The following is a 16,781-nucleotide window of genomic DNA, read 5'->3' on the forward strand; positions in this document are numbered from 1 at the left end:
TATGAACAAAAATTACACAATAACTGTATTCAAAATGCAGTTTTAATTTATTTATTTTTCTTCGACTTTGATTCACTTCAGCCGCAGCTTAAAGGTAAATCGACTCAAAATAATCGGACATTTCAAGACTAAATCATATTCTATGTTTTGCAACTATGCAACGGACAGATTTTGCCTAAACTATCATAAATAAATAAATATACAATTTCCCCATTGCCTTTGACGCGCCAGTTGTACCACGTGGTATCGGGCATCAGCGGCACCTTGTCCACGCCCAGGTCACGTGCTGATGAGCAGCGAGCCAGTCCCAAGCGAGGACAGAATACAGCTGACAGTGGACAACAACACGGTGCAGACTTCTACAAACGGTGTGCAGTGGACTCTTTTACGCACAAACGCCTCACGCCGTTCTTCCGAGAGAGCTTGGCCCCGGACTCAATGTTTGTTCAATGCAACATTAAACCTCACATCCTTTTCATATAGGGACGTGATGCGAGCTTAGGTGGACCCCCAGAGCTCGTCATCCATCCCTAACCAAGAGCCGCACTATGGCACCGTCCCTCATCGGAGCTTGCCGCAGTCTGGCTCTCTCGACGTGGCTCTTGTCGTTTTGCTTCGTGCACTTGCTCTGCTTGGACTTCACGGTCGCAGAGAAGGAGGAGTGGTACACCGCTTTTGTCAACATCACCTATCTGGACCCTGTTACCTCGGAGGTCAAGACCGAGAAAACCGAGTGCGGTCGGTATGGCGAACACTCGCCCAAGAGAGAAGCCAAAGGTCTGGTTTTGGTCCCGGCCCCCCTGCAGGACAGACAGGCGTGTGACCCGAACGTTAGGTTCCCTCCTGCCCCACAGAGCACCGCCTGGGTGGCGTTGGTCGCGGCGGGGAACTGTACATACCGAGAGAAAATCCGGGGCGTCGCAAACCACAACGCGTCTGCAGTTGTCATATACAACAGCGCCAACGACACCATAACAATGCCCCATTCAGGTAAGAGTCAAGCTGTCAACTTCATGGACAGTTTTCCTTTGCCATTTAGCTCTAGACTTAGTCATTCAAGCCAGAAAGAGATGATGATAATTATGAAGTATCAACACAAGTCAGCAGGTTATGCACCCTGCTACAGGTGTCCTGTCAGTTTCACTGAGGCTGGCCGGAAATAACGTGTCATTAATTAGTTGATCCTCGAGCACTGGACATCTCAGTGGGCGATTAATGGTTTTCATCCGCCTGCAGAGGCCCCAGAGCTCTGCTGCATCAGTGTAATGAGATATATTATCAATGTATTCTCTGGGAAAAGTAGAAGGCAATCAATGCACAGGCTCCCCAAGCAGATGGGCTCATTTCCACTAACTTGAAAGGGGGACAGTCTATAGAAGAAGATTTAAGTCTGCTGAACTGGAAAATATAAGCTGTTGTTCTTACATATTGGTATATGTTGACTACATACAATATACCTGGCTGTATTTAATAAAAAGTGCCTCAGACATGTTGTTTAAGACCACAAATATATTTAACTTTGACAGCAAATTAATAATCCTGGGTAGTACTGGATACATTCAAGCTTTCACTCCACATTCTAAACCAGCTAAATATCGGAAAGGACTAGCCTGTCAATACGTGATTTTGCCATATCATAAATGTGGTGTCTGTGATAATACCCTACATTATCTATAGAAGGTGTCCTGAAAACACGGACTCCAAATCAAACTATCGGGCTGCTTTTCCTGGTTGTATGCTATGAATCAAGTAAAAACACGTTCAAGTTAGATACAGTCCATTTATTGTTCTATGGAATGTTGAAATCCCTGAAAGAATTGGACTGTATTTGTTTTTCAAAGTTAACGCTTTCTTTGTTGGTCTTCATTTCCAATTTAAAGAAATTTCCATTAGAAGTGTGCTCTACCCCTTGTTACTGTTTTTCATAAAGGTGTGGCCATCCTGACCAACACACCCATGCCAGACAGCTGCTCAGTGCACAAAGGCCGATTGACAGAGTGTTCTTTAAGGAAACAGATGTTCAGGCAAAAACTATCCCAAGACCTTCTGTGATATTTGTGAAACAATTGCGAAATATTGCAAACTATCCATTGTGGTGTCATTTACCGGCATAAACAAATGTTTCAGTTCGGCACAAAGTCTCTGAAGGGTTTACACAAATGCAGTAGGTGGTAAGAAACTTCATATCAGCCATTAACATATTCTGTTCTTTAGAAAAAGAATTGAAATAATAACATAGGAACAAACAGAAACTCAACTACTCAATACTGGTTTACCTGCAGCGTGCGATTAAAAGAAAAAAAAAACAAACACCTGACTATTTTTAAGACTTGACCTGCTTCTGGGCATGACACAAATATAGAAGTAGACACTTAGCCCCGTTTTACACTCTGTGGTCACACATTGCTACTAACATCTTCTATGGGAAAGGCTACGATGAGCAGTTAGTGCCACATAAATCGTTACTGCAGTTCTCGCTGGTATTCATCGATTCTAGCTGAGGCCGTGGCTTGGCTTGAACATTACGCCCGTCTGAACTTGTTGCTTTTTGCTGAGCGTGCCCAGACAAAGTTTTGATGGCAGCGTCTGACATGGAGGTTAAGAAACTAGAGCAAGAGTACCAAATGCAAATGAAAAGAGACTCACTGGATAAGTGTCACCAAATCCGCATGATGACTGGCACCTTGCAGCCCCAATCTCTCTGTGCAGGCCCTATAAAAAGTAATAAACATTTCCTCTCAAAAACTCCTGCTTACCAAAGATCGTCACCTACTGCTGCCTTTAAGAGGCCGGGCTTTGATTTTTTTTTATTTACGGATGACGTAATTATAATGAAAATACCAGAACTCTTGAGAGCAACATCTCTGCGTCTTGCAATGGGAATGTTGTCTTAGTGGTATACCTGTGTGCTGAGAACCTGCACATGTGTGCTGATTTTGGTGTTAATATAAAAGGCTTTAAGAAACAGGAAAGGACGCCAGGAGGGGGTGCAGCAACTGGCAGTGAGGGGGAAGGAAAGCGCAGAGAAAAAGAAACTGGTGTTCATGTTTAGAATGAATGTCACACTGACAAAGAGAGGATGTCCAGAGCCAGCTGCTGTAGCAACACAGCTTATTATGTATTAATTAAAGGAAATCAGACATGTTAACTAACAGACTGTGGGCTTCAGCTCCATATTTTCTTGTCCACAGACATGTGGCTGAGAGCAGTCATGATATCTCAGTCTTGGCAAGAGCATGCATAAATGTATTTTCCAAACTGTTGGTCTACTACATTGATCAGTATCCTTAATGTATGTGTGATTAAGCCACAGTGGAACCTATGTTTTGTGATCAAGTGGAATTGGTGGTTTCTAATAAATGGTCTAACATGGTTTCTAATAAAGAGGAAACAAGATAATTCTGCTGTAATCTGTTTCTCGGTTAATCACTGTGCAGCACATTTATAAAGAAGTAAATGCATAGCGTGAGTAGATGGGTAAGCACTAAATGAACCACTTCAGTATTAACCTGACTTCCACATTTTAGCTGAGTTAGTCTGAAAACATAGATCTTCCCACTATTTCAGCCTCGGTCTCAGGCATTGCCCTCCTCTTTTAGAAGGAGCTATTTTTGTCTGCTCTGACTGCGTCACTGAGGAAGTAGATAAGAGTTGAGGCTTAGATAATCTTACATGCCCTAATATGTCTTAATATATGCCTTCTGTTGGACGATGATCAAGCTTGCTGTTTGAAAGTGTTTTTATCAATTTTTCTTTTAATGTCTGCTCAGCGTTTGAGCACAGGCGTTTTGTGATTTGAATTAGTGATATGTTTCACCTGAGTTGATGTGGTTTAGTTTTGTGTTTACGAAGACAGCAGCTGCATCGTGGTGATTTCCACTCTGCACCATATGGCTTAGCTTAATAAAACCATAAATCTGCAGGTTGGGAGTGTGTATCTAAGGTTACATGTGAAAAAAGAGGTTTACAAAACAGTAAACATTCATATGTTTACCTTGTCTGAAAGCCTTGTGATTTAAGTGATTATATTGGAGAGATTTATTGTGTCAATACGTTGTTTTTTACAAATACTGTCTTATCAAAACGCTCATGTTGGTGAGACAGGAATAGGGAAAAATCTGTTTGGGCAGAGAGTCTGAAAATAAAGTAGTTTTCAGCAGCCCGTTGCCATCTGTTTGCCTTCTAAACACAAGCTTTAGTTTTGTGTGTCCTTGTTTGAAGCAGTGTTTGCTTTGAGAGCATCTGTTTTTAATGAGCAGCCACGAAATACACTGATATCTCTTCGTGGTGACAGTGAGAATACTTCCAGCCTGATGAGCGCAATTCTGCCATACCTATAATCTTTTTATTTCACAGCTAGAAACTCATAGCTGCTTCTGTCGATAAATAACCATAGCAAGCAGTTTTTTAATTCAAACATGCCATGTAAATTGTAATAAATTGTAATGTAAAAAGCAGCTGTGCAGGTTTTTCTTTAGCATCTGTAAAGCATTGCAACTACATGTTGAATATGTAGGATATCTTTTGGATTCAAAGCCTTGTAAAAACATGTTTTCTTTCAGCATTGGGAGCTCTGTGACAGAATTAAAGTAGTCTGTAAAATAATCTTTGCAGTGCCCTGTGGATCTGAGTTGTGTGTTTTTGGATGTTAGGTTGCATGAAGGCTGTTGTTTATGGAGACTGATCGATGGAATGGACCACCACAGGGAGTCTCCCTGACTCCTCGCCGCCCCAGCCATAAACAGGCAGCAGGGGAAAATGATGTAACAGTTCTCAAGCTGGTTCTTGGAATCATCTACCTGAGTTATGGCAGAGAGAGCAGATCTTTGTTGCTCTGTTATTGTGTTTGGAAAGGAGTGAGTCACTCTGGCATTTTGTCCCTTATTAACTCAGCACAAGCTCAGGATGCAGGATTGTGTCAATTACTAAGAGATCCTCATACCTTGTGTAGTTTGTCTAACATGAAATAACTAAATTAAGAGTCGAAGTCATGCTTTGGACAATGGTATGACTTCTTTTAATGGATTGACATACAAAAGCTCAACTGATTGCTTTATCAGATATGAGTTTGTTTGCTCTTTATTTGACTTGATTGATATTGCTGGAATATAAATAAAATATCATCATATTTTAATCAAAATGTTGCTGAAACTTGATTCTGCCTGGAAATATCTGACATGGCTTTTTTTTCTAGTTGAGCCCTACCTACATCGAATCAGTGAGAAAAGAAAAAAAGCTCATTTATTAATTTACCAGAAGACCTCCAGCTTCAGCAGATTAGATCAGAAAAGACACGCTGTGACTGCATTGTTCCTCCTCGACAACTTTCAGGTACATGGATTATTGGTGACTCAGTAAAATAAAATCCTACGTTGTGCACAACCAGCAAATCAACAGATGGTTGCTGGCAGGAAATCTTTGACACGGATGGAGAGGATTTAGTTCATCTGCTCTGTCTAAGCTCAAAGCAACCAGTCCAAGATTCCTAGCACGGTACCAGGGCTGCATTCGTTAGGAGGAAATGAGCACTTAGCTGTAAATTACAACAACTTTTTCCTCTCTGGACATTACATTGAAATTTACCAAGCCCCCAGAGCAACCCCATCAGGCAGAAACTCAGCTTTTTCTGGTAAACATCATCAATGGCTTAAACCTTGGCTGACCAAGTTTAAAGTGGATACATTCAACAGGGGGAGAACATCACGTAGACGTTATCAAGCTTATAAAGTTAGATTCAAACGAAATCTTGTATCATATGATAAACTGTAAAACAGAAAAATAAATCTGTCTGCGCGTCATTGAATTTAGTTACATTGCTTCACGAAAATGTGTAACATCGTACACTTGTTTTCATTTGACAGACCAAATCTTTTATTAATCTGATTAAATCCCTGAAAGAAATCCTTTATAAGTATATAGCATGGAGAAGGCAAACAAACCTTCTGTTGGGTTTACAGGATGATTAAAAGAGGCTTTTTTCTTAAGATCTTGGACTGTTACGTAATCCTATGAGGGTAACTGCAAGTTCTCATATGTTTTTGAGCATGTAAATAATTGTAATCACTGCAGTTTCACTATGGCCTTTGCACCACTGGAATGTGAAATCCGTGTTAATATCCCGCTCTACTTATCGCTATTGGACAGACCTGAGTCCGAGCAGCTGTGTTTTAACAACTCCCGTGTTCAACAGAAGCTTTTTATTTATTATTTTTTACACGGGTTGGAACATTGACATGTTACTCTGCAACATTTCAGTTAAAAGCAAGGCTAAGAAATTGCAACAACTTAAGATTGTAAAGCAAAAGCACATATTATAGTGTGATGTCTGTGCCTTCAGTGATGTCTGCAGCAGTAATTTTCTACACGCTTAATTAGGTGCTTCCTGTGCCACATGTGTTGTGTAGATACAAGCGACGTTGTGGCCATCATGATCCCAGAGCCTAAAGGTCGTGAGATATTGGTCCTGCTGGAGCAGAACATTGCAGTCATGCTGCACATCACCGTAGGAACCCGAAACCTACAGAAGTATGTGAGCAGAACGTCCGTAGTGTTTGTCTCCATCTCCTTCATCGTCCTCATGATCATCTCCCTCGCCTGGCTCGTCTTCTACTACATTCAGAGATTCCGCTACGCCAATGCACGGGACCGCAACCAGGTATGACAGCGATCCTGACTGCGGCTCTGCTCTCTTACCATCCTTAATATTGACCCATGACTGCCTCTATTCCGTTATAGCCCCGTAAGGCTGTAAGAGAGGGTCAGAATTAGCCTGACAGCTGGTCCAACAGAAACATGGCAACCCAGTGAACCATCAACCAACCCTGCTTTCTGGCCCTTTGAGCCAGCTGTGCAAATAATTGTTTTTGCCATCACTTTCTTATGAATGGTCTCCACTGATGTTCTTATGTTTTCCTAAAAGATTATACATCACCGCCCCTGTAATTACAAGAGCAGAAGCTGTGACAACACTTGTTTGCATTTTCACTTTGAATTTTGTTCATTTATGTTAAGCTAACAATTCAGCTGCGCTAATCAGTCCTGCTTTAAATTTATTTCCCAAGCAGCCATGTAAGGTAAAGCAGACAAAGTAGGAATGATGACATGTTTGATTACTAACTGAAAACACGTGTCCGGTTTGTTTAAAGCGGCAGAGCTGGAACTATGCTCTTATCTTGCAGTGATGAAAATGTTTCCCAGACACATTCCTCATTCCCGAAGTCCACTGAAAGGCAACTTATTATTCGTTTTAGTGTCGTGTCTTGCATGAAAATGCATGAAAATACAAATATCCCAACTGTGATAAAATCTGTATCTTTTTATGAATGACTGACATTTTGTCCCATCGCTGACTGGCAGCATTTACACAACCATTAATAGCCGACACTCTGGTTTTGTATTTTAAGTGTTCTATTTTTCATACACATTTATTTTATAAGCCTTTTCTTTGTTGTCATTGTGGTTTATTGATTTTTTTCTCTCTCTCTCTGGAATTCAGTGCTAGTGTTATTCATGGTTTTACACAGCGGGAGAGGCCAGGCAGAATCAGACAGAATCATCACTTTTAACAACAAAGCAACTTATGATATTTGATTCCACAATTTATAATCTGAAGTATATCTGTTTTTGACTTTTACTGAATTTACCCACCGAGTCACTATTAAAGGAAAATGCTTTTGTTTGTCTTCAGAGGCGTCTGGGGGATGCTGCGAAAAAGGCCATCAGTAAGCTTCAAGTGCGCACTATAAAGAAAGGAGACAAGGTAAATCAAGTCAGTTTCAAGTCAATCTATCTATTTTTTCTATTTGGGTCAAATGTACTCAAAATATTTTTTTTCCTTCATTATGTACTATTTCATTCCTTCATTAGTTATTGAACTTTTTTAGTAAAGAAAAAAATTGAATTGCTGTTGTGTTATTTTGTCATAGCAGCACCAGTCAGTGTCAGACTGCCTTCAACAAATAGCCTTAGCACATGGTTGCATGCATCTATTCTCTAATGCAGCTTATTTCTTAAAATAATCATATTAATAACTTTAGAAAAAAAACCTGGACATAAAAATAAATATTTGTTTTTCAACATTTCAACAGCCATGTTGCTTTTGGTCTGGATTATATATATATATATATTTTAAGCCTTACATAAGTCAGAGTCTTTGGTGGACCTCTGTATCTTTTGGATAAGCCAACTCACAAAAATATACCATGGAAATGCTGAGCTTGCTTCATAATATAAACCCCAGAGCCATGAAGTCATGCGAATGAAATGTCCTCAGCAAAGGCTAGTAGGTTTTTATTGCCATTGACATATTAATCGTTGTTAGATATTCTACTCTGCTCTGATAAAACAAAAAGGTAGCACCCATCACTGAGTTAACACGGAATCACCGTATATTTACATTTCCCAAGCTGTCTATCCACTTTTTAAGACATTATTTAAACTATTCTGTTCTTGTTGTATTGGGTATTTAATTCATCTTGTCTTTTTGTGTCATGTTTGTGTCTAAGGAAACTGAACCGGACTTTGACAACTGTGCTGTTTGCATTGAATGTTATAAACCCAATGATGTTGTGAGGATATTGCCATGCAGGTGAGATTTGTGTGCCTGATTGTTGTTGTAGATACTGCAACTTAAACATTATTTCATGCACCACAGTCAGCAGTGTTTAGATATTTCCATGAGCACTACATTTCAGCACCCATTTGTGTGGATAACAAATATTCATGTACTTTCATGTCATTTTGTCAGACATGTCTTCCATAAGCACTGCGTAGATCCGTGGCTACAAGATCACCGAACGTGTCCCATGTGTAAAATGAACATCCTCAAAGCCCTGGGAATTCCAGTAAGCTACTTTTGATTTGTTATTGCTATTTTATTTTAAGTTGATCAAGCAACTAATTTATGTCATCAATTATATCAAGTCACAATATATATATTATATATATATATATATACACAACAGCAATCCTGCATGTGTTTGTTGCTTTCCAGTTCAACACAGACTGCTCAGATGAGATTCCTCCAGACTATGAGACGTCTGTCGGGGGTCCAAACACCAATCCAATCAGCGGTGCAAGCGAAATTACTGTAAATGAGAGCTTGGTGGTGTTGGCTCCTGCAGGAAGAGAGATAGATGTACAACAGCTCCATCAGGATGCAGAGGCAGCACTACAGGAAGATCAGAGCCACATCATTGCCAGCAGTACGTACACATATTTAACGTGCAATCACCAACTTCTTGCAGTTTGTGAAAGTATGGGCAAATATTAGTCTTTTAGATTCTGAAGTACTTTACTACGTCAAAGAAGTTGAGCTCGGGTCTTATTTTGAGGATGAGGAAAATATTAAGAAGCCGTCTTCGTTTATCTTTGATTTTAACTCAGTAATATTAACTTTAACTCCTACACAATATAATTTGTGTTATACAACTAAATGTTTACCAAAAAGTGTTATCAGTCACATTCAGGCAATAGTTTAAACTTTTGTGTGGACATCCATACATTGAACGAGGTTTCTGCCTTAAGGAGACACGGTGACAGGATTATGGGTTGTGTAGCTGCAGTTTGGAAGCGTAGAAGGCCATGTTTTCTGGTAATCAACCAGGAGCAGCAGCTCCTTAAGTTCTGTAAGCTCTCTTTTTTTTTTACTGCAGACTTATATTTGCATATTTAGATTTGTGCAGGTATTTGTTTTAGAAATGCAAATTGTTCTAAAAACAAGAAAGCACACACACGCAAGGCTTTGTAATGTACTTAGGATGCCCCAAGCATTAAGAGAACTTGCCACACTGTGTCAGTATGAAGGAAGTTAAAGCGATTGATGAACCTACAAAGAATTACATTTGTCGCTTTATTATACTTTGTGGACTTTTATAGTGAGCTTCCCCTCATTACTCAGCTGTACAGAGATAGCTTTTGTAGCTGTTGTCTGTTCAGAAATGTTTAAAATCACAGCATGTTCTGCCTGCTTGATACCAAAAGCCATACACAGCTCACAAGTTGCTGGTGAAAGTAAAGCAGCATTTAACAGCTTAGAGCCAGTAATGTTAATCTCTTTCAGAATAGATTTAAAAGAGTCTAAATGTTGGATTTAGACTTAACAGGTGCTTGTAACGTAACTCTTGATGAAACCTTGACTTGATTATAGGTTTTCCATTTTAGCTCAAAGTGTCCGTTATGTCCACATTTAGTTTCTGCTCCCTCAAATTGGCCAAAAATGTTTACTGCAGGTCTCTTGCAGACTCTTGCAATTTTACAGTGACAGTAAGAATTAAACACTCAAAACTCAAGGAGCTTGACCGAAGAATCTACAAATGCAATCATGTGATTGCAAACAGTAACCTGTTCAGAAGTGAATTACCTGTACGTCTCATCCCACAGGTGAGCATCCGCCTCCACTCAGCAGTGATTCAGACACCTCTGTCATCCTGAGCGTGGAGGTAGGCATGTCTGAGGTAGATGTGTCCGTGGAGCCCGAATGTGACGAGACCAAGTCAAGAGCCAATCGGTGCTGAGATAAGCTGCCTGGAGTAGAAGGATGAGGGCAGAGCATCCGAAGAGAATAGTCATGTCTGTGGCTAATTTTGTGTAAGTCACCTCAAGGAAGATGGAAAACTGAGCAATACAACCAAAGTCAGCACAAAAGCCCCAGTTCAGTCATCACTGACTAAAAACAGATTTGTAGCTGCATCTGCAGACGTGTTGCTTGCTCATTCCCCAGCAGTCATGGCAACCAGAACGTCTGTCACAGCTCTCACACTGTGGTGGCCCAGTTTTTGTCCACGTTATCTTTTCACAGCCCTCAACCTAGCATCTGAAATGCACAAAAAGGGACTGTGGAGATGCCGGAGCCCATCACAGAGGGCTGCAGCAGGGATTGGGATTGCAAACCCAATCCTGCTGTTTCAGCAGGACCTCCTCATTGCATGGGTGCAGCTGTAGTTAGCTTGAAAATGTGTAAAGGTTTTCTCAACTTCTCGATACAAAATCACTGCCAACAAATCCAGAGGTTTTACTGATAGGATTGTTAAATGCATAGCACATACAGTGAGTATATTCGCAGATTCCTTTAAGTCCAGCACAGCAGGTGTGAATTCCCACCAGTAATTGCTCGTCCTCAGACTTAGTGTTGGAATCTCCTGAAAAGTTAAAAATGAGATTTCAGGCAGTCACAACACAATAAGGAGCTACAATATCTAAGCACACATTGATATGTTATCGCTCAGTTTATATATCTAAATGCCTCAGTTACAATTTTGTGGATCTTGGATTTTAACCTTCTACTTGTTCCATCTCCATCCTCACATCTGACAATCGTAGCTTGTCTTAAGCAGTTTGAAGTGATGTCACCCTTTGCCCTCTTGAGACTGCTGATAATTGCTACAGCACACACTGGCACAACACATGAAAGGCTCACGTTCACACTGCTGCTAAGTACAACAGCTTATAGCAGTTGTCACGACCGAGTTCTCTGAGCGTGTGCCCCTTTATAGACAAACCTACGCTTGTAACGACAGCCATTATAAATACAGCCACAATTCCAACTGGGTTGGGATGCTGTGTAAAATGTCAAACAAAATACGGTGATCTGAAAAAATATTGGTTTGAAAAAAAACTAACATTTTATTCACAACATCAAATGTTGAAAGTGAGACATTCTCTGATTTCATTAAAACGTTGGCTCATTTTGAATTTGATGGCAGCAAAAACTTTTTTATGTTGGTCCGTGGCCATCTTTTGTGTAGCATCCCCTCTTCTTTTAACAACAGTCTGAAAACGTCTCGGAACTGCTGGATCTTTTGGGAGAGGAATGTTTTCCCATCTTCATACTATTTTAACAGCATCCCATCTTGGTTGGAATTGGGGTTGTATATTCACAAGTCTTTGTGCCAAGCTTATGTGCTGTATTTTAAAGATAGTTGTTTTATATGTGCACTTGTTTCCTGCCTCTCAGGCGGGAATAACACTCAACTGTTTCATGATATAAAACCTAAGAAATAACAGGAAGACACAGGGTGAAATGGTGAGCGTCTTTTGAAAAAGGACTTTGTTTGGTGAAAAAGGAGAACTATGCATTGCGAGGGTTTCATGTGGGAAATTTGATGCCCAGAGCACATCTTTTATAGAATGAATATGTCACAGACTGAAAATATGTACAATGTAGTCGTGAAGCTCGTCCACACTAAGCTGACTAATTTTCGACGATCCTGATAGTTTTCACAGACATGGCAGTTTTAACGAAGATCTTTGCATTAAAATGCAAATATCTAAAGTGCATCACAGCCAGCACGTGCAAAGGAATGTATAAATGTGTGTCTGTTACGCTGGTGAGAATCAGATGGTTTAACCTCTGTTTTATCCCCTTGCAGTCCTTCTCCTATACTCTCTGGTCCCTTACATCCGTTTGGTAACAACCAAATATGATACTTTTTTTTTTTTCTGGTGTTCACACATTATATGATTTAAGAGCAATCTGCCGTCTTTAACTGATCACAGATCAACTTTTATTTGGCTTTAACTGACTTTTTTTATTTTCTAACAATGTGATATTGGTTCACAAAGCTTCATATTGAGTATCAGCTTGTTGTTTGATTGTCTTACCGAATGTTTTATCGTTCTCCACACTACCCACACACACTGACCCAAACCCAGGAATAGACAGGGGCAGTTAGGGGCTTTTAACAGCAAGAGATAAAAATTCCCCGAGATGATGATTGAGACCAGAAACGTATAAAACAAGACTTGTTATTGTCATATTTTCAAGAATATTGAGGTTTGACTATCTTGATATTTTTTTTCCTACCCCCACTTATAATCTACACCGAAAAGCTACTCTGATGAATGTTGCTGAAAAACTGTAGCCAGCCCAGCGTGGATGAAAGCAGACTGATGATGAAGCACACTGTTAATTCGCATTTTTCTATTCATTTTTCTTTTTGTGCTTTTGTTTGGTTTTTCATCACCCGTTTCTTGTCCCGTTCCTCAGCCTGTTAAATGTTTTTTTTAAAGTCATGTTTCATCCAGCCTGACCAGCAGAATCTGGCACTCGATTGGGGCCATTTCTTCTCACATTCCTGCAGAACTGATCAGTGAAAAAGCACAGACCCATGCCCACGTAAATCACTAGAATTCAGCTGGTGGTTTTCTGTTCTATTCATTGTTTCTAAGAAATCTTACAGCCACCCAAGAATCTGGTATGTAACACACACCAGCTTTATTTGGTTAAGTTTTAAGTTAATTTACGTTTTTGTGACTGTATGCATATTTTTGGCTTGACAGCTGAAAAGTCATGCCAGTGATATTAGTCCATAAAGTGAAAAATGCAGCAGTGTTTCACTGTGATGGACTGCCAACAGTATAGGAGAGGGTTTTACTATTACTATTTAACAACCACATCTACATGAACATGTAGCATGTGATTTTAGCATTACTAAAATGTTTGGGTAAATTATGAAAGGGTTTACCAGCATTTATTTTCTTATACTACATGACAACTTGGTAAAAAGTTTAATTCTTGAGTCGAGTTTATCTTCTTTCGATCTTTGTGTAGAAGACAAGAAAAACATGGAAAAAATGGATCATGAATGGCAGTGTTATCAGTTTGATAATGACGCAGATGCTTGAGTCTGCCTTACCTGAACCTTTAGCCTCCTAATGTTTGGTCACCCCACTTGGATTACGAGAAAGCACAAAACATGAGATTACTTTTCAATATGACGCAGAAACCAAACATTTGGTCCATCGGACTATTTGTCTGGTTGGCATAGAGACAAATGAAAACAAAGCACATCTGTTTTGCTGTGTCATATAGCTGGACCAAATTGAATTGGGATCAAAGTGTCAGGTTTGTCTCAGTAACAACGCACTCTCTCTGTCGGAGGTAAAATAATGAATTTTTCAGACTCAGAGACCCTGAGAGTACCTGCAACATAATTAGTGCTATACTATCTTCTGTATGTTGTTGCTGCTACTTTTTGGGAACATGTTCATTTTAAGAGCCCATATTGTTATACTTTACAAGTTTACATTACTTTTCTACTATTGTGCTTGGTTACAGTACTTAATGTCTGTCCAAAACAATCCTCTCTGAATCTCCATCTCAGCAGTCACTGTATCCTATCTCTTTAAAGGCACATTCTGCTCTCTTTAGTCAAATATGGCTCCTCGTCACCCCACTCCTCAATCCAGATGTAATGCTCATCTGACAGAAACAATTAGATAAATTATTTGAGACGATGCAACTGTGTCACACATCGTATTCTATTGACGTCAGTTTAAAATGATGCTCTGAAGCAAGAGGCAAAGATGCAAGGAGAGGCGTAATATGAAGAAATCAAATGTGTGCAGTTTAGGCAATAAAGGCTTTGTTTGACAAAACCAGCCACTTGGCAGGTGTTGTACATATATGTTTCAAGGAGATGTAAAAGATTATTAAGAGAAACAATTTTGGACCAGAAACGAGGAGCGTCAGGCAGCCGAGGGGCAGTGGTGTAACTCTGGAGACCTTTTACATGCACAAAAAGCAGTGAAGGAAAAACAAAACCCCAAAAGCATCAGATGTCCTCAATTTTAAAAAAGGCTTTTTCCATTAGGTTGTATTTTTATTGCACTTTTTCAGTTTATATGGCAAGAAGGTGCTCACTGGAATCAATGAGTTGGCCTAAGGGGGGCAGCTGTTAGCTTTCTGCCGCACATCAAAAAGGCTCGTTTAAAACTAGAGGAAAACTAAATATTTTTTAATATAGTTACAGCTTCTATATTTTACATACTTTTGTGAGAGTTCACCAAAAGCCAATATGTGTTATCTAGACATACGGCTTGATTGTATGCTTGCATGTCGTTGAATTTAACATGTTAAAGTTAAGTGTTAGGTTAAGCTGAATGTATAAACCATGAAAAAATATATAAAAACACCTTCTATATTTTCCCAAGAAATAGTTGCTAATTGTTTTTCCATCCATAGAATTCTTTGAAAGTGTTAGATGATCCTGAAATTCTAGACCTGTAAAATAAAGCCTTAAGTTGCACTGCTTTGTTATAAACGTGGGCTATCCTGTTTCCTTTTGTCATGTTGTTATATGTGTTTCCGTATGGCTGTCTTAACCCTTCTATATTGCACTTTAACCATCCAGTTGGTGGCAAGGCTGAGCTTAATGAAAGTGTGTTTTTTATGTCAAGCTTTGAAGAATGAGGGCTATAGAACTGAAAACAGCATGAATCACTTGTCACATTGTATAACTTTGTGATACTTTATCTGTACTAAGTGTACGTAGGGTGGAGGATGTCAGTACATTGTAAACTATATACCCAACAGAAATAACACATTGTTATTTTTCTATATGAAAACACTCTCAAGTGTGACCAGCAGAGACTCCTTTTCTTGTACCACACACAGTGCATGTGTTTGAATGTCTTTGGTTGTGTGTTGAAATAAATTTGAATCAGACTTTTACTAACTTGTTTGTTTTACGTCTTCTATATATAAACCAACTTCTATATATAAACCAACCAGCTACATACAAGCTATACACAAACGGTTCGTAGATATAGATGCATACACACATGGTGTGTGACAAATGAATATCCAGAAGATGCAAATCACTTATTCAATATATGATTGTATGTTATACAACACTGAAGGTGCAGCAGTCTTCTACTGAACGAACAGCTGAAGGCCCTGACAGTTACATGTAAGGGATGAGATGGATTTAGTTTAACTAACATCGTCCTCTCACCAACTTCGTCTTTGGAGTCCTCAGAGCTCCCACAGCCATTCTATCTTTCTATTACTTAATTCTGCTTTCTTTCTGTTTCTTTCTTTCATCATACTCCTTCTTCTTCATCTTTCTTCTATCCTTATTACCTTCTCATCTTTTCATCTGTCTGATCTGTCTCGCAGGTTTCCTGAGTTTGATTCGTGGAGGCGGGGCTTGACGCAGGCTTACGCTCCACTTTCAGCCAATGATATGCCTGAAACCGTTGTGGCGTTCGCCTGGGCGTGTAAAGTAGAAGTTTTAATTCTAGTGTTAAGGCTTTGATGAAACGAAGAAAACTCAGTTTCTCCATTATTTTGTCTTAACACACATTTGTTCAGAAGATTCTGAAAACACCATACCTTGTTATGATATGAAGGTAAAGTCATGAAATGGACATTAAATAAAAAACATCAAATAAACAACATAAAATAACAAATATAACGGTTGTGGATATTGAATATCTCTCAAATTCAGGATATCTATAAAGTTATGACATATGAATGAAGCACCAAACAATGTTATTTTCCTGTGTTAACCATGGAATACAAACATCAAGAAACATATAAATGCCTAGTTGCTGAATTAATTTAGATTTAACTATTCGATACTACAGACCACTAGGGGGCAATGTGGCTCCAAAGAAAAGTTAGTAATTTTCCTTAATAATGATTTCTTCCTTTTTATACCAAGTACGATCTTGAAATATGTATCAAAATGCAGATTGTGATATCACTGAAAACCTTAAAGAACCTGTACAAAGGCTTAAAACACACTGAACACAGTTTTAAATTCAAAGCAGATGTCACCTTTGATTTACATTATCTAAATAAGAAGGAAGCAACAGTTGGTCTGGCTTCTCCAATCGTCATCTAAAAGGATTCTTTGTTTGCTCAGGTTAGTTGGCATTAGGGCGTTAATGCTTTACTCATAATTCATGGGACAGGGCTGGTGGAAGAGAGTCCCCCAAATCCTCTCCAAATAAAAAACGTTGTGGTAAATAAGGTGATGCCTGTCTCTTCCTGGTGT

General features: G+C 39.3%; 1 protein-coding gene across 1 annotated transcript; it reads left to right on the top strand.

Moving 5' to 3' along the window:
• The first annotated feature begins 278 nt into the window (after positions 1-278).
• rnf150a (ring finger protein 150a) lies at positions 279-15,455 on the top strand. The gene is made up of 7 exons (XM_072384919.1): positions 279-990; positions 6,405-6,655; positions 7,688-7,759; positions 8,505-8,587; positions 8,747-8,843; positions 8,993-9,203; positions 10,381-15,455. Exons 1-7 carry the CDS (start codon positions 549-551, stop codon positions 10,512-10,514), a joined length of 1,290 nt encoding a protein of 429 aa, XP_072241020.1. The 5' UTR covers positions 279-548; the 3' UTR covers positions 10,515-15,455.
• The last annotated feature ends 1,326 nt before the right edge of the window (positions 15,456-16,781 follow it).

This window comes from Leuresthes tenuis, unplaced genomic scaffold (genome assembly GCF_036924035.1).
Source record: "Leuresthes tenuis unplaced genomic scaffold, fLeuTen1.0.hap1 SCAF_4, whole genome shotgun sequence".
NCBI classification, from domain to species: Eukaryota; Metazoa; Chordata; class Actinopteri; order Atheriniformes; family Atherinopsidae; genus Leuresthes; species Leuresthes tenuis.

Bases quoted from the DNA above. Each gene is read 5' to 3' on its own strand.
- rnf150a (XM_072384919.1), top strand. From the start codon at position 549: ATGGCACCGTCCCTCATCGGAGCTTGCCGCAGTCTGGCTCTCTCGACG. The intron at 7,760-8,504 runs GTAAATCAAGTC...TTTGTGTCTAAG, and splicing joins CTATAAAGAAAGGAGACAAG to GAAACTGAACCGGACTTTGA. The intron at 9,204-10,380 runs GTACGTACACAT...CTCATCCCACAG, and splicing joins GAGCCACATCATTGCCAGCA to GTGAGCATCCGCCTCCACTC.